Here is a 21,123-nt window from a genome sequence, read left to right as displayed (position 1 = left end):
TGCTCAACTGCTGAGCCACCCAGGTGTCCCATCAACTGAGGTTTTCTTTTTCCTTTAGGCAAAATGTTTATACTGTTCATCTCACCATTGGCCTTCTCATTACTTGAGCAGGAGCCCTTCTACCAGAATCCAAGCTCAGCCATTTGCAGGATACTTCTACAGCATTCTTTCAGAGGAATGGCACTTGTCTTGAGTCTTGAGACAAAAGAATATTGGACTAGGACTCAGATGACATTGTTCTGTGAACATCACCATCTATGAGTGGAGTGACAATGGGTGACTCCCCTTTCTGAGCTTTTGTTTGCTCATCTCCAGAGGAGGGACCAGCCTGTTTCTCAGGTTACCACAGGGACAGTATTTGGAAAATTGTATGAATCTGAGCAGTGAGCAGTAAGGAGACAGTGGTGAAAAACAAGCATTGTCTTTGGGGATGTAGACTTTGGCCTGACCTCCTCTGCCCAGCGGGAGTCACAGTTAACATATGTGATCCAGTTACTTAGGGTAGCCCATCTCTTTTGCTCCTCGCTACTGCAGAGAAAGAGAAGACAGGACTGTTTAGTAGAAGGGCTAGGAACCTCAAGATTGGGAAGGGGGTAGATTTTGGATCCTCAGAGAATGTTGTTTTCCAGGCAGCATGATGTGTCTGTCTGGGAACTGCTGAGTGAGAAAGGACAGTGTTGCTTCCAGGTCTTCTGGGATGTTTAGATCTTTGGCATCCAGGACAAGGGATAGTGCCTAGGCTCCATTAGCAAAGTACTTACTAGCATGTTAATTATCCATTTTCATCTGTTTTGCTTAGATGTCTGTGCACTTGAGATGGCCAGTACTGGTGGGGAACAAGCATCCTGTAAGTTTTCCACTGTCCCCAGTCTGCTTAAATTTAATTTAAAAAATCAATTAAAAAAGTAATGTTGTGCCTGCAGCTTTCTTGTACTCAGAAGTCCAGAAGCGAGATCCAGGGTATATTTGGGAGCCTGCAAGTATCTCTGGAAACCTAAGGTGTGTCAGCATCTTGCTGACAGTGATCAGACCTCATAACTGCAGGTAGAGTGCAGAGGACCCAGATGAGTGATATCCACTAATGTGTAGTGAATAGATTGCTGGGATAGAGGGTCAGGCTCGTAGGCCCTGGTGTTCTGTACTCCTGCTCCACTGGAGACGCCTGCCGGGCTCAAGCTAAGTACACATCTTGCTCATATTACATCTTGTTCAAGTAGGATTTTCCATTACTGCAACACAGGAGACATTGAGGGCACTGTGGTTGCTAAAACCCTATAAGATTGGTTGTCTGCCCTGAGTGTGACCAAGGTCAGAAAGTCATCAGCTTATGATTACATATTAACTGTTGCATTCTTTTTTCAGCTAGCATTCAGTGAGGTCTGATTATGTGTGAGTCACAGCCTCCTCCCCTTACACCTAATAATCAAACCCTGTCAATCCTGTTGTAGACATTTCTCTTGAAAGCCTTCCTTTCTCTTTATTCCTCTTTCCACTTATGTTAATTCAGTTCCTTACCAACTCTCACCTGGGCCATTGGTGCAGCCTCCTCTGGTACTCCTACCTCTGGCTTTTCCCCCTACTTTGTGGTCTGTACTTTATACTTCTCGAATTAATTTTTGGAAATAAATCTGTCCATGCAACTTCTCTGTGCTTAGACCTTCTCATGCATTCAGGGCCATTTCTAATCAAACACATACTGCCTTTCTAGTTTGGCCTCTGCTTCTTCCCATTCATGGCCTCTCTGTTACAGATTTTCCTCTGAAAATGCAGTATTTGTTTACCTCTCTATGGCTTTGCACATACTGTTCTTTCAGTCTGAGAGGTAGTAATCCCTGTTCACCCTTTAATATCTAATATAATAAATGTTGCTTTATCTCTGAAGCCTTTCATGCCCCAGACTCACTACTGCCATTTTTTTTTTTTTATAGTGTGCTAGGTGTTTCATTTGTGTGTGGTGTGTCTTTCACATGAGATCACAGACTTCCTCAGGATAGCTACTGGGTTTCATTCGTCCTTTATGTCCACTGCATGCTATAATGCCTTATATCTAGTAGGCACTCAGTAGATGCTTAGTGAAAGGTACAAGACGATGTAGAATTCCACACTTGGACAGCTTGTGGTCTGCAAGGAACATAAGTTACTTCATGATACTACTGCTCAGAACGGGATAAATATTGTAAGAGAGGCTTTAATGTATACACATGGTTAAGTCACAGATTGAAATTCTTGTTTGAGAAAAATTATTTATAATTGAGATTTTCTTTTTTTGTTGTTGTGGTAAAATATACATGATTATTATCATTTTAACCCTTAACAAGAGTACCATTTGGTGGCATTAAATGCATTCACAATGTTATGTAACCAGCATCACTATGTATACCAATTTTTTCATCATCCCCAACAAAAACTGCCTCATTTCCACTCCCCAAGTCCTGTAGGCCTCCTTGCCTATCCTGGTACCTCACAGAAGGGGAAATCATATAATATTTGTCCTTCTCTATCTGACTTAATTTCATTATGTATAATGTTTTCAAGGTATATGCATATTGTAGCATATATCAGTTTCATTCCTTATTATGGCTGAATATTATTCCATTTCATGTAGATACCACATTTTGTTTATCCATTCATCTGTTGATGAATGCTTAAGCTTTTCCCACATTTGGCTATTGCGAATACTGCTGTTATGAACGTTGCTGTACAAGTATCTGTTCCAGTCTCAGCTTTCAACTCTTTTGGGTATCTACTCAGGAATGGAATTACTAGGTCATATAGTAGTTCTGTGTTTAACTTTGTGAGAAATCACCAAACTGTTTCTCACAATGCTGTGCTATTTTACATTCCTACCGGTATTGCTTGAGAATTCCAGTTTTTCTGCATCCTCGCTAACACAATTTTCCTTTTCCTTTTTTTTTTTTTTAAGTTATAGCCATCCTAATAGGTGTGAATGGAATTATCTTTTGCTTATTATACTTCAGGTGATTGCCTTGCTGATTGGTTCTACCTTGATTATTGGTCATTAATGACCACTAATAAATAAAACTTTTCACTTTCCAAATCTTGTCTTCGGTAACAGAAAACCAAAGCCTAATCAAGACTTTTGTGCACTGGCACTTGTTAGCAGAGCATAAGCCCTTTGTTAAACTTGGAGGTGTAAGCAAAAGGGCACTTCTTAGAAAGTTTCTTAGTTATTCTTCTGTATCGCTTGTTATAGAACAGACAAGGATCAGAGGTCTGTTAATGTTTAACCTGTTGACTTTAGAGAGTTAGTTGAATATTATCTCTTTAGAATGATCAGTGAGAGAGGAAAAACTGAGTTGTCCACTTTGTGTTTTCTTACCCTGACAGTCATGAAGTTCTTGCTTTGTTCAGTCAGAAGCTCTCCTTCTTCTTCTTTTTTTTAAGATTTTATTTATTTATTCATGAGAGACACAGAGAGAGGCAGAGACTTAGGCAAGAGGGAGAAGCAGGCTCCCTGTGGGGACTGTGATGTAGGACTTGATCCCAGGAACCTAGGATCATGACCTGAGCCAAAGGCAGATGCTGAGCCACCCAGGTGTCCCGTGAAAGCTCTCCTTCTTACTTCAGACTTCTGTTAAAGTATTTTAACTTCAGGTCTAGAACACTAGCAGATGGTAGTCATGGAAATAGAGATGGTCTTGAATATTTCAGTGGAAGACACTGCTTTGAGAGAGGTGTGGGGTTTCAGAGACTATGTGAGGACACACTGAAAGGACAGGAGTGGGCCTCTTTGGTCTATAGTCGTGTTTGGAAACCATGAAAATGACAGCATCATGTACACAGACCTGCTCACATGTACACAGACCTGCTCAACCCCTCCTCAAATCCTTGTACTCAAGGGAGCTTTTCAGAAATTTGTCAAAGTGGATGGATATCACAATACAAGAGGTAATTATGATAGGAAATACTATATTGAGTCATTCTACAGACATGTGCTGAGCAATGCACCATCTTTGCCCTCAAGGAGCTCACAGTCTGGGGGGGGGGCAAATTATAAACAGATTATTAAAATAGCACAGTATGCCTTCTTGGTGGAAATTAATTAAAATCCATGTGAAGGAAAAAGCAACAAACTTTGGGGAACTTGAAAGACTTCACAGAAAATGAAGTGATGTATCTTCTGTAAGATGAGGACAATAACATCCCCCTTTTAGGATTATTGTGAAGATTAAAGGGATAATACATAAAGCTTTTAATACAGTTGCTGGCACATGGGAGGCATTCAACAAATGTTAGCTAATGTTGTTATTATATTATTATGGAGAGGTTTTATTGAATCGATGAATGACAGTATATCCATTGATTGCACTCAACAGAGACAGACTTCAGCTAACTTAAGAAAGGCATTTATTGGAGAGTAACTAGTGGTCACAGAATGGAAAGGAGAGTTTGACAACAGGCCTCAGGAAGCTTAGGAATCTCAGTATCTGTAACAGGAACTTTGTATAGTCTCTTTGGGATGATCCAACTTTAGCCACCTTTTATCTTTGGATATCTCTGCTCAGAAGCAAGAGTCAGATTAGATTAGCTGGGATTCTCTGCTGATTTCTATGATGAGGGACTAGGTTTCCATGGTCAGCAGTCTGCCAACTCATATGAAGTTAGGGAGGAGTAGGTCCTGGCCCTAAGGAAGGGATGCAGAGAGTGAGTGATAGTCACCTCAGGCAGTATCAGAGTAATTCCAAAATCTGCTGATCTGTTGAGACTGATGATGAAAACAACCAGGCCAACTCATGGTACAGCCTCTGGACATTTCCTTTTGTCCAGAATCTTGAATGCCCCAGCTCATGACCAATGGCAACCCAGTATGACCATACCTATCTGACATTCATCACTGAAATATCTCTGGTTTCTCCATGTTTCTTCTTAAGTATGGTAGACTTAAGACTACAAAGACTACAAAGACTCTTAACTATTACAATTATAGAGGGAAAAAAAAACGTTTTGACCTTTGTATATGGAATTTCTTTTCATATGTCCACATTAAAATTTTCTCATTTATCAGCTCATGACCAGAGATTTGCTCTGGGGCTATATTATTACTATATAAATTGTCAAACCCTTCCTTCATCCGATTACTTATTGTTTTTTTTGGCTTATGCATGCTACTGTGCTTTGACCTTTTGGGATCTCATCTTGTTTCTAGAATAACTTTTCAACAATTCATAGTCATTTCCATTTTATTCTTGTTTTTCAAAGTATTGGAATTAGCAGTTTTATTTTTATTTTTTTGCTTACGTGATTCTTCCATTTCTGATATGACGCATCAGAAGCAGAAAGGTGTGACATTTTAGAGAAGACACTAGATTTAGGGGTCAGCTGTCTGAGATAAAAGTCATAGCACTGTCACAAGCAGGGTGTGACTTTGGGGCAAGTCCTTGAACATTTTTGAACTTCTGTTTTCTTGTTTATAGAATCGGGACAGAAGTAGCAGCTAGGTTGTGAGCTCCTAGAAGGGCAAGGTTATGGTCGTGAGGTACACATAAGATTGTATATGTGAGAAAAAAAAAAAGATTGTATATGTGAACACATAAATCAAATGTGATGTATGCTTATTGTTACTATCACCACTATTGTAATTATTATCAGTTAAGATTTTTTTTTTTTTTTTTTATCAGTTAAGATTTTCAGGGGAAACTCCCCCCCCGCCCCCCGCCGAAATGTTTCTCTTAGGACTTTGTGCTCTAAGTGCTATTGTTAAAATAGTGACTCTTTCAAGCCTGTGTTAGCCCCTTTGACTGCAGTACACACGAGTCTTGCCATCTGGGATGTTATAAAAAACTTCAGAAATCAAAGTAGATTATAGCTATTATCTTCCTCTTATCTGGATGTCCTGACATAGAAGAAATAAATTGTTGTGATAGTTTGATCTTCCCGGGACCATAATGTCCCTCATCAGCTCTTTTCAAGGTGATTTCAGACTTACTGATGTGTTTGAATGCCTTGTCAAGTGGGTAAATGATCTTAATTTTCAAGGACAGATGTCTCTTGCTTTGCTCTTTTCCAAGCCTGAGGAAAAGGCTCCTGTACTCTGCAGCCATTCAGAAATTAAAATTGGTGGTTCTGTAGGAATGCCTGCCAAACCATGTACCTCATTTTTCAAGACATGATCAGGCTGCGCAAATCTTGAATATGTAGATTCTAAGCTGCAAGACTAGGATTTTTAAAAAAAAATATTTTATTTATTTATTCATGAGAGACACAGAGAGAGAGAGGCAGAGACACAGGCAGAGGGAGAAGCAGGCTCCATGCAGGGAGCCTGACATGGGACTCGATCCCAGGTTTCCAGGATCACGCCCTGGGCTGAAGGCGGCGCTAAACCACTGAGCCACCCAGGCTGCCCAAGACTAGGATTTTTAAAGTAAGTAAATAAATATTTTTAAAAAGGCATTTCAGTATCGCAAGCTTCCCTATCCATTAAAAGTTTGAAATGATTTATTAAAATAAGATGTAAGAATTGTCTCATGTTTTGTTTAGGTTGGCTTTTCATCACAGCTGAAATATGCTTTACTCAGATTCACATGATTTTCTCTTTTTAACAAGATTTTATTCATTCATTCATTCATTCATTCATTCATTCATTCATTCGAGACACACAGAAACAGACATAGGCAGAGGGAGAAGCAGGCTCCCTCCAGGGAGCCTGATGCAGGATTTGGTCCTAGGACCCTGGGATCATAGCCTGAGCCGAAGGCAGACACTCAACCACTGAGCCACCTAGGTGCCCCTCACATGATTTTCTAAAGAAGAAAGAAGAAATTGAAACTGTCCATCTTTTCATGTTTTATTATTTTTCCTTTTCTTCTTGGTATTAATTACAGTTTTCTCTGGATCTACCACACACACACACACACACACACACACACACGATTTTATTTTGTTGGGGTGCCTGGGTGGCTCAGCCAGTTAAGCATCTGCCTTTGGCTCAGGTCATGATCTCAGGGTCCTGGGATCAAGCCCTACATCAGGCTCCCCACTCAGTGGGCAGTCTGCTTCTTTCTCTCCTTCTGCTTCTCCCCCTGACATGCTCCTCCACTCATGCTCTCTCTCTCTCTCTCTCTCTCTCAAATAAAATCTAAAAAAAAAAGAATTTTATTTTATAGTGTTTTGTGATCATTGCTAAGAGGTCCTCAGTAGATCTGTTAGTCTTCATACAAGTAAGTGAATTGCATGCACCCATGTGTATTTAGTCTCTCCATGTCCTCCTCTCTGTCTCCTCTCACCTGTTTCTGTGTGTTTCACATAATATTGCACAGTGAGCTCATTTCTAACATTAAATTTAATAGACTGGCTGATGTTCAATGCACATTAGCCTATTGCCATGCAGTCACTGTAGCTCATGGTGCAAAGCGTCGCTGATGGCGTTTCTGACTGCTAGAAAGACCTGACCTGCGATCTTTTGCACTGTTACCCTTATGATGAATTTCATGTATTCCTTATGCTTTTTAGTCAGCAGCTCTAGCCACCCTTTATCATTCATTGATTCCAAGAAATTCTTTTTTATTTAAGATTTTATTTTTAAGTAATCTCTATACCTAAAATGGCGCTCAAATTTACAACCCTAAGATCAAGAGTTGCATGCTCCATTGACTGAGCTAGCCAGGCTCCCCCATTCCAACAAATTCTTATTAGCTTGCTACTGTTAATAGCTTTGCCTCAAGGCAGTAGCTGTAAAACTTATTCTTACCTGCATGTGCACCTGTTCTTGTGTTGTCCCCACCAACCTTCTTTCATTTTGTCCTCCTATGCCACAATCACACCCTTTCTCCCACTAGTTTTCTCAGGAGTGGGGCTTAGCTATACTAGCAATGTCTAATATGTATTAGTAACTGGCCACTGATGACCCATCTGGTGACCCATCTCTAGCCACCATTGCAATTGGGAATCTCCAAGTTGTGTTTACCCAAGACTATATTAGCTATTCTTAGCCCTGCCTCTATAAAGAATCTCAGTTGTAGGTACATGAACAGGTGGCTATATTATTTTTTGTTTGTTCTAATGTAGATAGGCATTGGAGTCAGACTGCTCTATATTCTAATCTTGACCCACTATTTCCTAGCTTCCCAAATATCAGTTTCCTCTTCTCCAAAATGGGGATAGTAACAGTACCTATCTCACAGAGTCATTGCGAAGGATTAAGTGAGGTCACATGCATGAAGCTCTTAGCATAGTTCTTGGAACAGGGTAAACAGTGAGTTCTGGCACCTCTTTCTGGACTTGAATCACTTTTGTGGCACTTTAGACTGGGGAGAGGGGAGGCTTTGCAGAAGGTATAATTTATAAGCTATGTCTTAGAGGATAAAAAGGAGTTAGCATCCCAGTGGATAAAGAAGGGGGAAGGATTCCCAGCAGCAGTATGCTTAAGAACTATAAGAGAGCAAGGCCTGTTTGTGGAAATTGCATATAGTTTATCCTGACTGAAGGGTGAGCTAAAAGTGGGGAGGTGGGAGGAGGTGAGGCAGGAAAGATGATCAAGAACAGATCACAGAGAACCATGTAGAGCTCCTGGAGGAGTTTAAACTTGATCCTCCATCACTCCCTCCATCTGCATAATCTGGTTCCTCTGTTAAGCAGTCACATAAACTTCTTTAAGAGCAGCAATAGCTAAAAGGGGCAAGAGGGCAGCGAATTAGCCTCAAACGAACTGCATCTCTTTAAAGCTAATATTCCTCCTCGAGAATACTATATTAATTAAACATATGCCTTGCAAGATTCATTATTGTTTTACTTGTGTTCCCTGTTGGTTGTCTCATTCATTAATTGGCTGATTAGTAACCCTGAACTCTTGTATCTCCCCACCCCCTTTTTGGCATTCCCTTTTTAATATACTATGCTGTTCCTCCTGGGACGTAAACTCCAGGACCCGTCCCTGGCCTGCTCGTGTTTGTTTTCTTTGCCCCTTGTGCCTGCCTCTGCTATAACATTTGTAGTATGTGTTAAGTAATCCTTAAGGTAACATTTTTATTATGTCATAAAAAGTGCATGGCAAATATATTATAACTCATGGACTTTGTTTAAAAATGAACGGATAATTTATTGAGTGTGTTACATGAGCCTTGCTCCCCTCCCCATTTCAGCTGAGACTTGCTGCTCATTTAGCCTAGCCTCCTATTGAGTGCTCCCACCCTGTGACATGCTGGGAAAGCAGACCCATGGTTGGCTAGAAATGACATCATAGTTTATGTACTCAATAAAAATTTAATTAAGTCATTACAGGAATTGCAGTCATCATTTAACCCTCTGATTTCTTCTGTTTAGTTTATTATTAAACATTCAGTAATACCAGTCACCAAATCCTGATGGCTTATAAAATAACTGCATGAATTTTAATAGCTTAAATAAATGGGAAAATATGAGTAACTGATATAAAAGGAACCTTTTCCTTGTGGTGGTGCTGTATGTATGGGTTTTTATGAAAAGCAAAGCATTATAGAAAGGATAAGAGTTTACTAAGAGAACAGCCCAACACTATCTGGGAAGAGTTTTTCATTTGGTTTGTCCATCTGTGTTTCCATCATGGGCAGGGTGCTCCATACAGAACCATCTGGCAGCAGGGCACAGAACCTGTATGCCAACAAACAAAAGCTTAAATGAGGGAATAAAATCCCAACAGAGGTTCACCAGAGGGAGTATCGAGCTTCCTTTGACTGCTGGGCTGTTTAGAAGGGCCCATTGGGGCAAGTCCAGTAGTTCAGGAAGCTGTTCTCACTCACCCTCACCTGTTGCCTGCATATCATGTGTCTGCACTGATCGAGCTTCCACCCTCTTCCAGGAACGGCCTTTTTCATGATCTAATGCAGCCTGGGTGATGATATCTGAAAGCCATTCCTAGCTGTGGCTGCTTGCCATCCTTCAGCTAGAGGGAAGAGGGAGAGGCAGCTTACAGGTCACTAGAGTTAGAATATAGGACCAGAGGTAGTGGAGCCTTGCTAATAGGGAATTCTAGCCCTGCTCTCCATTCTTCCTGGGTCATAGGCAGCCAGAATGTAGGTGCATCTCAAGAGGAGAAAGTGTGTTTGTATGTAACTGAACCTTGCTGGAAACTGAGTTTTGCATATTACCATGTTGCTGATCTCTGGAAATGCCCCTACAGATGGTGAAGTAGGTAAAGCACTTGTCTGGAAATCACAGTCTAATCCTGGCTCTGACAGTAGCTTTCTGTGTGACCTCAAGACAAGTCCCTACCCCTTTTTGGGTCTTAGTTCACCAATTTCTTGGAGGCATTGAGCTAGGTGATCTCTGATGACCCTTCCAGGTTTAAGGTTTACTGGTTAGATACAATACATAAACTAGCTCTGCTTAGCAGATTCAGTGAATGTTTGCACCTGAGATGCTGTTGCCTTTGTGTTTGACACCTCTGACGTCTGCTTGTGGCTCTGATTCTTCTTGCAAGATTAGGAGAATAACTTGTATGGGAGTAGGGAGAGCCCCAAAATGAGTATCAACATTTTGGGTTGTAGTCCTATCCTCCCACTTCAAAAGGAATGAACTCTAACTCTGGCTTGTTTCTTGACTCTGCCTTTCACCTCAACCCATTCTGGAAGATGATGCAATAAGACATTAGGCAGTACATATTTTTGAAATTTTAGAAACATGCAAGGTACTCAAAGCAGCAAAAAAGAGGAAACAAACAAAAGGGTGTCATTGGACAGAACACACTCTGTGTGACACTCAGGCCCTTGTAAGGATTCAGCCATCAGCATGCCAGTCTTAAACCCTGCTCTGGGCCAGGCCCTGGACTAGATGTTGGGGGTGCCAAGATTAATCAGACAGAGTTCCTTATGACCTTTGAGTAGCTCACAGACTAGTGAGAGAGACAGGTACATAAATATCTCTAAACCACATTGTATATCCAGGAGGAGGAATGTGGATAGAGCTCTAGGAACATAAAGGCTGGAGGTCTGATTTGGCCTGGACTGATAGTAGAGGGAAAGGTCATGGATTGTATTACCAGCTATATCTACTCTCACATTTTCCAGTTTGAGCTGTGCCATTCTCCTCCTCCTCCTCTCTTCCTCCTCCTCCTCCTCCTTCTCCTCCTCCTCCTCCTCTTCCTCCTCCTTCTCCTCTTCCTCCTCCTTCTTCTCCTTCTCCTTCTTCTCCTTCTCCTTCTCCTCCTTCTTCTTCCTTCTTTCTTCTTCTTCTTCTTCTTCTTCTTCTTCTTCTTCTTCTTCTTCTTCTTCTTCTTTCTTCTTTCTTCTTTCTTCTTTCTTCTTGTTTCTTCTTCGAAAATTATACCTATTAGAACTGGTTTTAGTTTTCTATAAGTGCAGAGCACTTTACAGTTTACTGGGGCTTTCAGCATACGTTGTTGAATTAATGAATGAATATATGCTAATTCATTTGCTGTTTAAACCAGCAAATGCCCTGTGTGTAGAGCATTTGAAATGCAAGGAAATAGAGAGGTTTGACTTGCCCGAGATGGCATCCTCTGTATACAGCAGAATTAGAACTTGAACCCAGGTTGTCTGACCAAACCCAGGTCCTTCTAGTACTCCTTTCTGCTCTACTTTCCAGATCAGTTATGAACCATGGAATTAAATCACTCCTTTGATTTATGATCCAAAGTTAAATCATCCTCCTGGAGGTAGGAATATGATGGAACATAAGGCACATGAACTTTGGACTCAGATGACTTGGATGCTAATCTCAGCTTTATCACTAATTTGCTGTGGGACTAGGGCCAGTCCCTTCACCTACCTGAGGCTCAGTTTTCTATGTATGTAAAAATGTGACTCTGGCACACCTACCCTCTGAATTCCAGTCACAGTTAGAGGAGATGATATCCATAAAGCACGTGGCCCAGAACCAGGTGCTTATTAGTAAATGGAGGAGATGACAGTGGGCATGGTTATGGTCAGGGTTGTTAAGCACAAATCTTATTCTCCATGTAAAGTTTCAGATAACTTGGTTGTTTCTAAAATCTGTCAGTTTAAATATCCAGTGAGTCCTTACTTATGTACTGCACATTACACCAGCCTTCTGCTGGGATGAAACATGGAGCAGGCTCTCAAGCATATTCCTAGAAGTCTGGAGGTCTGAGTTTTACCCTACTGAAGATATTCAGTGAGCTGTAGTATAAGACTCTGAAGGCCCACCTGGCTGTTCTCTGAGAAAAGTTCTACCAAGGTGTCAGTGGCCTCACTGGAATTGTATTTCAAAACAGTCTCTTAATCTTAACGATCTTACTACTTCAGCCTGGCTTATTCCAGCTGGTTTATTCTCTCCTCCTCCCCACAGCCTCCTGGCTCTCCTTTCTCCTCAGCATCTCACTCCAGGTCCTCCCTCTCTCCCTCCTCTTCACACTTCTTCCTTCTGTCTTTGATACCACAGGCTCCTTTGAGTAGCCCTTAGGCATTTCCTAACCTGATCCTAGCGTTACCTTTCCAGTGTTACTGCCCATTTACCTTCCCTGGCATCCCCAGACATTTTCTTTCCTGCCTCTGCACCTTTGCACACCTTGTTCCCTTTGTCTAGAATGTCCTCTTTCCTCCAAGGGTCACATAAGCATTACTTCCTGGAGAACTCATCCCTTGCTCCCAGAGCAGAGATCATTTGTATGAAAATTAATTTATTGGGGTACCTGGGTGGCTCAGTGGTTGAGCATCTGCCTTTGGCTCAGGTCGTGATCCCAGGGTCCTGGGATCGAGTCCTACATCAGACTTCCCACAGGAACCCTGCTTCTCCCTCTGCCTATGTCTCTGCCTCTCCTTTGTGTCTCATGAATAAATAAATAATATCTTTTAAAAAATTAGTTTATTGTTTACCACCTTGGGGATAGAATTTGAGGCAACATATTACAGTTTAATTCTTTTTTACATGTCGGTTTTTCCATACTAGACTGTGTGCTCCTCCAGCTAAAAAACCATTTCTTATACTTTGTATTCATGGGGTCTACCATGAAGCCTGACATGTACCTGGGGCTCAGCTCATTAAACCAAGTTACTGCTTTGTGATCAGAACCCAAAAGAAGCTATCAAATTGGGGAGAATCCTGACAGATCAGGGAAACGGAGGTAGCCTAACAGTTCAACTGTTAGGGGCCTTCTCTCTCTGTTTTACTAGGAGTTTATCATAGTTAAGAGGCAAAAATAATATTTTTGGGGGTTTTCCCCCTTTTTTCATACTTTTGTTTTTGTCATTTTGTTTCTGTAGGTTAATTCTTATATCCTGAAGAAGAACATGATCCTTATGACAAATAATTTCTATGCGGCAATCTTGGGATATGATGAGGTAAGATCATTTGCCAAGCTTTAAGCAGAACATTGACTTCCCCCAAGAAAGACTTTTTTTAAATTAATTTTTTAAAAAGATTTTCTCTATTTATTCATGAGAGATACAGAGAGAGAGGCAGAGACATAGGCAGAGGCAGGCTCCCTGTGGGGAGCGCAATGCGGGAGTTGATCCCAGGACCCCAGGATCATGACCTAAACCAAAGGCAGATGCTCAGTCACTGAGCCCCGCCAGGTACCCCATTAATTTAAATTTTAATTAGTGAACACACAGTGCAATATTGGTATCTGGAGTAGAATTCAGGGATTCATCACTTACATATTGGTATCTGGAGTAGAATTCAGGGATTCATCACTTACATACAAAGACTTTTGGTGAGAAACTCTGAGGGAACCTTCAAGGGACATCATCACTATCTGCCATCACAGCTTAGAATTTATTTCCTCATTATCAGTGACTTGGCAACAGGAATGACTATGCCCAGCAATTTGCCTAGTGCTTGGAAAAAGAGCACAAATGGCATAATATGGTCAGATCATTCAGCTAGTAGCATTTATTGAGTCCTTGTGAGGTGCTAGATGTAGGGACAAAGGCAAATCAGTCACAGTCTCAGCCTCCAGAGATAGGAATACACATCTAAACAGTATGGGCTGCCAGACATCACACACTTTTATGGCTTTAATTATAAAAGCAATACATACTCATTTCAAAAACTCATAAAACTGCAAATAAGAGGTTGAAGTAGAAAATAGAAGGCTCCTTTCCTGTCCTGCCCAGTTCCCTGTCCCAGAGGAAAACTTTGTTAATAGTTTATTGGGTGTCCTTCCAGATGTTTGCATACACAGACATCTGTATATTTTCTTTACACAATGGGAGTCACACTACATGCACTATTCTGCACCTTGCGTTTTTCCGTGAACAATATATCTTAGGCCTCTTTCCACATCAGAACTTTTAGATCTCATTTTTTTCATTGTAAAATATATGTAACACCAAATTTACCATTTTTTTAAAGGATTTTATTTATTTACTCATGAGAATACACAGAGAGGAGAGAGAGGGGCAGAGACACAGGCAGAGGGAGAAGCAGGTTCCATGCAGGGAGCCTGATGTGAGACTCGATCCCGGGTCTCCAGGATCACGCCCTGGGCTGAAGGCGGCGCTAAACCGCTGAGCCACCCGGGCTGCCCAAAATTTACCATTTTTAAGTTACAGATTTTAGTGGTCTTAAGTGCATTCACATTGTTGAGCAGCTGTCACCACCATCCACCTTCAGAACTTTTTCCATCTTCCCGAACTGAAGCTCTGTACCCATTAAACCCTTACTCTGCCCTCAGACTTCTCCCAGCCCCTGGTAACCACCACCCTCTCCTTGCTGTCTGTGAATTTGAATCCTCTGAGTATCTCATGTACTCTTTTTTATTTTATTCTTTTATGACTGGCTTATTTCACTTAGCATAATGCCCTCAGCGTTCACCCATGTGGTAGCATCTGTCTCATTTTTTTCTCCCCACTGTTATTATGGAAATTTCAAAAATACCGAAAAGGTAAAAAAATGCTGTAATGAACACCTGTATGCACACTAACAGGGTTCATCATACCTCATCTTTTTAACAAAACATGTGCTTTTATGCTTATTTTGTGGTGACCTCCAGCTTTTTAATACAAGCAGCACTACTTCTGGAAAATAGGCCTGGAACTCCCCCATCCTCAACTCCGTTCACCCACCCTGGACTCCACAGCATTTGCTACACTAGTGTTAACTGTCACCCCTGCTGGATGGGGACTTCTTCTGGGTAGTGGCAGTGTCTGCTGTGTGTGCATTTCTTTTGCTTGTCATGGTACCTGGCATGTGGCAAGTGAAGAATGAGGAAGGGAGGAAAGGCATAAAGGATGAAAGTAAGAAATGAGTTCAGGCTGGAGGAAGTGTTATCAGTCTGAAGATAATAATTAAAGTCAGGAGATAAGCTTACAAAAATAGGACTATTTGCAGTTAAAATGGAGACCTCCTGATTCTCAATCCACCAAATATCTTCAATTATTGGAGAGCAATTTAGATTGCATACTACACACGTCATTGATTTAACATGAGCTTTGCGGGAGTGGGATGGCAGTCCCACTGAAGTTGGACAGCACCGTTCTACAGCACTTTTCCTAGAATGTTGCTTGGGTTGTGCCCCTATCCTGGCCACTTTCAGAAACTTCCTGTTTTCTATTATATTAAGTCCAAATTCCTCCATGGCACTTTTAGGCCTTCTGTCAACTGTCCCCAACATGTCCTATCCACTGTTATCTCCCATGGTTTTTGAGTGTGTAACCTTCTTTCCAAGTGAGGCCATTTGCCCCACTGCTCCGTGGACATCCTGTGCTTGACTGAAGCTCTCCTGGACAACTAGGTGTGGAGGGCAGTGGCCAAGTCTATCAGCTTTAGGTCTGAGGGCCTGGTTCAGGGCCTGGTACCTTGCAGGCACTCTCTGTATGAATGTTCAGTGAACCAATATATTCTCTCTTAGAATGTAGCTCTCTAAACATTCTCCATTCTTAAAGGCCCCCTTCTCCACAAAGCTTTCCTGACCTCTCTAGATCTGTTTGTTTACTCTGAATTTCAACATCATCCATCCATCCATCCATCCATCCATCCATCCATCCAACAGGTATAAAGTGCCTACCATATGGGATGCACTGGGAATATTTTGGTGAATAAAACAAACATGGTATGGTTCTTTCCCACTGGAGCTTACCTTCTAGTGGGGATATGGGCAATAAACAGGTAAACAAGCAAATAAAGATCTGGTTACAAGTAGAATGCCATAGAAGCTAAGACTGAAGACTGAGGAGCCAGCCATGCACAGGGTATACCTTGGAGTCTCCCTGTACAGATTGGCAGTTGTTCATTCTCCTGAATTTAATCTTGTGCTGTTGTTTGGTATGCACTAGCTTGTCCCTTCAACTAGATTGTCAGCTGCCTATGACCTGAGACCATTTTGCTGTGACTCTGTGTTCTCAGCATCAGGGTAAGCACATCATGGTGTCAAAATCAGTCTTCTGAGTGAGACTGCCACTCCAAACCCTTAACCATACCCAGGACTCTCAAGGCACAGGCTTCCTCTCAATTACTCTAGACCTAGGTGTCCCAGTCTCCTGAAGCATGCTTTTCTGTGTCGTGAGGGAAAACAGGCAGGTCCCATAGTAAGTTGTGGGAAAATTGATATGCAAACTAATATTTGGCTGCCAAACACTCTTTTTCCTTTCCTGATTTCTCTCTCAGAACCAGTCTCCCATTTGTTTTCACTGACTCATAGCAGTTGGGTGGAAAGAAGGCTGAAGTGTTGGGTTCATTGATTTATTTAGCCATTTTTATCCCCCACCCACCCCCACCCCCTGCCGCCCTGTACTCTGTGTTAGGTACTGCATCGTAAATAGAGCTAGTTGGGCATCATCCCTTAAACTCACCAGTGCATTCTGGTCCTGAGTTTACTATCAATTAGCTAGATAACCTCCAAGCCTCTGTGTACTTATCTTTCAAATGGGGATAATAATATCTGTTCTTGGCATACGTAGTCATCAGGTGTGTGAAAGAACTCTGACAGCCTGGAATAGTCAGGTGTTATCACTGTTAATCTGAGTCCTGAGTCATCCTTTTCTTTCTGACTGATTATGGACTTGCCCCTTTCCAGCCATCTCACCCATTGCTAGGCGTGCCTATTTGCAGCAGGCCATGGCTCCCATGGCTTTTGCTGTCCTGTGCTCTATTGCTCATTCTCTAGGTCCTCATGACACCCGCTCCCACTCCTGTTCCTTTCCATGTAGCACATGTGGGTCGCTGCCAGCAGCACTCCAGTTTGTGCCCAGGGCACTTCAGACACAGGCAGGCTGTTGTGTTAGCAAATAGCTTGGAGAATGGTGATGTGCCTGAGCTTGTTCTTGGGCCCTGTCCCCATCTGCCAGAAGAAGCTGATTTTCCTGACTCAGCCATTGTACCAGCACAGCCTCTTAAGCTGGGGAATTACAGGGATGTTTAGCAGGGGGCATTTGGAATAGGTTGAATGTTTTTCCACCAAACTATCAGCACCCCATCCTGGATTTGGCCCTTCCTGGCAGAAAGCCTAAAGTCAGACCTCAGATGCCACCATGTCCCAGAGGCCAGCCCACAACATCACACTGAAGACATGATCTGGGGTCTTCGTATAATGCTTTGCCACTTATAGAACCTGTCTTGGCTATTATCTCTGAATTCTCACAACAGTGCTGTGGGCTGGATCTTGCTGTGTTTGTTTGGCTCATGAGAAACTGAGGCTCGAGAAGGGCTGGTGGCTTTCAGCGGGCCACACAGAGCTGCCATTTGAATGTAGGTGGTCTGATCCCTAGATCTCACTGTTGATTGAACTATATCCACAGCTGCCTACCAAAGCAAGCTCCTGATCCTTGTATCTGACGTACTACATTTAACAAAATACCTTTACATGATCTGACTCTTATAATGCAAAGATGCTGTGTGTAGGGCAAGCAGTTTCATCTGTTTCATAGATGAGTAGTGAATTGCCCACCATCTCTAAGCTTAGTAGCAGCAGAGCCAGGACTTGATCAGGCCTTCTGACTTCTGAGTCCCAGTCAGTGTTTTGTCTGGTCTACATGACCTTGGCACCTGGACAGTCCCTGAGGAAGCTACTCTGGACAGAGTAGCTTCTTGGGGCCTTTCCCTTCAGTCACCCTCACCCCATGAAGCCGACTCTCCCTTCTCTTTCCCTTAGAGGTCCAAGCTAGGATATGGCCCTAGTCCAAGGCCCAAGTGCTGCTGATTAGCCTCTGTGACATTGGGCTTCTTAACATAGCCCTTTTCTGTGCTGCAAAGGACAGTATTAGGCACACACACACATAGGCTCTGTGAGCGTTCCTTTTTTGGCTCATGGCAGTCCTCCGAATGGCCTATTTCTGTACTTGAGGCCGTGTCAGCCATGACCAACCCAGAGATGGTTGACAGTGAGGCCAAGGTGCCTGTTTTCCTTCCCCATAAAGCTAGCTGCCTTGCAGATGTGTGCCCTTGGACCAGGAGAGAAGGTACAGCCTATGCCCAAATCTGTTTCTGGGGAAAAAATACCCACCCACACTACTCTGTGCCCATTCCTTACAGATAGCAGTAGGAGCATTGTGGCACCATTTCTCTTCCTGGCCTCATAAGTATTGCTGGGTCAAGTATGGTGCGGGAGAGTCGAGGGAGCTATGGCCTAGGAGGGCAGCCATACATGAACCCCATTTCCACATTAATCTTAGCCAGTCACTTGCCCCCACCCCCGACTCCCATGTCCTTCCTTTGCATAAAATGAAAAGTTTGGATCTGATGCTCTCTGAAGACCCTTTCCAACTCTACCATGTAGCTGCCCTATTTCTTTCTTGTAGTGTCTGTAAGGCCTTTCCAGTCCAATTCTGTGGTTTCCAGCATATTCACAATATCCCCAGCTCTCTGGAAGACCAATTGTACTATGTGTTCCAGGGGATCCTTTCAGATGACCATGGGCTGGCTGCTGCCCTCTGGAGAACCTTCTTCAACCAGAAATGTGAAGACCCTCGACAGCTTGAATTGTTGGTGGAGTATGTGAGGAAACAGGTGAGCAGCTCTACCCCTCGCCTCCAGAGGCTCATGGAAAGCAAGTCTTTCCTGAGGACTGTGGATGCTGGACTTGCAGAGGATTGGGAGAGGTTGAGTTTCCATAGGCCAATCTGAGGTTATTCTGACCATATCACGTTAGCAGCCTAGCCATGAGCTGGGGTGGGGATGGGGAATGAGATAGAAGAGGCACTGAGTAGTCAGCTCTCAAAAACTTTTAGGCGTTCATTCACTACACCTTTGATTGCCTGTTATGTGCCCAGTGCTCTATGAGACCCCGGGCACACACAGTCCTGTAGGCTATGGGAATGGGGTACAGTGCAGTCACCCACTGTAACCCCCTCTGTCCCCACTTCGAAGCTCCAAGGCTCATGTTTCCCCCTCCTGATTTCTAGCAGGACCAGACTCCAAGCAGCATTCCACAGACATCCCTCGAGCCTCTTCCCACGCCTCATTCCCCAACCTCCTCTTCCCCCAAGGCTCCCTGACACTAAAACTTCTTTTTTTTTTTTGACACTAAAACTTCTAATAGAAAACTCCAGTGTGAGGACTGCTTAACTACATAGTTTTCCTCGAAACCATGGCTTCACTTCTTGATCTCTGTCCCCTGATCCTGTACTGATGGGAAACCCATACCTTATAGATGAGTGAACTGAGTGACAGGGAACAGGAACATAAGGGCTTTTCCAGGGTCTCCCATGAGTCAGATGGCACAGCTGGCCTACAACCCCAAGCTGGTGATTCATGTAGCCACTAGAGGCCTTAGCTGCTCCAGACAGTTCATCAGCTCAGGCTGTCCCATGAGTCACACCTTTGCTTCTTGGGCTTGGGCCTGGCCCTGTAGCTGAAGGGGCCTCACCCCAGTTATTCTCTTATTCACCTGTATCCACAGCCTTCAAGCCTTCAGCAGCCAGGAAGGGGAAGGCCAGGCCCTGGCTCTGGGGGAGAAGACAGAGCCAGCAGGAACAGCTTGTTGATCGCTAGAAAAATCACACAGTGGGGCTCTTCAGACCCAGACAGTAGAGAACCCCCAGAAGCCAGGACTTCTGTTTGATTATTCTTCAAATCTGACAGAGCTGGGAGAAGGCACTGTGGCCAGAGGGCTCCACCCACAGAGAACTCTTGAGACTCACACTGTTGACTGGACTCACTGTCAGACACAAGTAGCAGTTGGCAAAGCAAATGCTGAGTTTTTTGAGAGACCAGCTTAACTTTTCCATCTGCCATGGTGGGCTTGTGCCAGGGGCCACAACAAGGGCATAGCTGGGACCTCTCTGAGGGCTCTAAAACAAGGGACTGCACACCAGGGCCCCTAGAAGAAGTCCCATATTGTCCAATGAGAGGCAGGCAATAGAAAAACAGTGATGGGGCTCTTAAGGAATCAGGGAGCTTTGATGGGGACCCAGTCCTGTCAGCAAAACATCTGAATATCTGTTGTGCCAGGCACTCTGTTGAGGAAGTAGAAATTCATAGGACCCAGACCTGTCCTTGAGCCAGCTCATGGTTTAGCGATGAAGCCAGTCAGGCACAAGGCTAACCCTGGAATAAGTCAGTTTGTGATGTGATACAGGTAGAAACAAAGTGCTGTGGAAGGCCAAAGAAAAGCAAGACTAAGTATGAGTGCACTGCTCGGGAAACCAAAGAAGCTGGGTCCTGAGCAGACTAGTTCTGCACCATAATCCTAGTTGGCTTGGTGGGTAGCCCAAGACCCAGTCAGAGGTTATGGTGAGATTCCCAGCGCAGAAGATGGACAGAGTGGTAGCATCAGGGACAGAAATGGAGTTGTTGGAAAGAGGAGTGTATTTTAGGGAAGGTAATAGGTCAGTTGCTCTCCTTGCTCTGGAAGACAACAGGACATGTGGAGATCTAGACCTGAGGTATCTGTGAGAGGTAAGTTGAGTTCAGGGGTCAGCAGCCTGAAGGTGAAACAATAGGAGTGAAGGAATTCTTGAAGAGGGAGATGATCCAGGGACTAAGATGAGGCCTCCAGACTCCTGTCCCTTCCCTTTCTCCCAAGTGCCTTCTCACCCCACAATGGAGCCTCATCTCTCTGAATCCAGTGCTCTCGCTCCTGATGTGATACACATCTCCCCTTGATAGCATTTCTCATTCTGCTGTCCTCCTTACTAGCAGCAGCCTGGGGAGGATTTCCCAGAGACCACCTTCATCTCCTGAGACTTGGCCACTCATTAGATCACCTGCCTCTTGCAGAACTACCCATATCTCACCTTCTCCACAGCTATTCCCCATTCTCCATCACAGGAG

At 43.3% G+C, this 21,123-nt stretch overlaps 1 protein-coding gene across 9 annotated transcripts in view; it reads left to right on the top strand.

The window, feature by feature from the left end:
• Nucleotides 1–21,123, top strand: part of UQCC1 (ubiquinol-cytochrome c reductase complex assembly factor 1) — a 96,785-nt gene that overhangs the window by 73,519 nt on the left and 2,143 nt on the right. For 4 of the 9 annotated variants that reach the window (XM_072800727.1, XM_072800724.1, XM_072800725.1 and 1 more), the window contains 3 exons: nt 800–847; nt 13,176–13,253; nt 18,745–18,858. In XM_072800727.1, the coding sequence (XP_072656828.1) occupies nt 800–847; nt 13,176–13,253; nt 18,745–18,858 (240 nt within the window). The remainder of the gene's footprint in view (nt 1–799; nt 848–13,175; nt 13,254–18,744; nt 18,859–21,123) is intronic. The other 5 variants (XM_072800726.1, XM_072800729.1, XM_072800722.1 and 2 more) reach the window with 2 other exon arrangements.

This window comes from Canis lupus, chromosome 26 (assembly GCF_048164855.1).
Source record: "Canis lupus baileyi chromosome 26, mCanLup2.hap1, whole genome shotgun sequence".
NCBI classification, from domain to species: Eukaryota; Metazoa; Chordata; class Mammalia; order Carnivora; family Canidae; genus Canis; species Canis lupus.
This window is presented reverse-complemented; position numbering and strand designations above follow the sequence as displayed.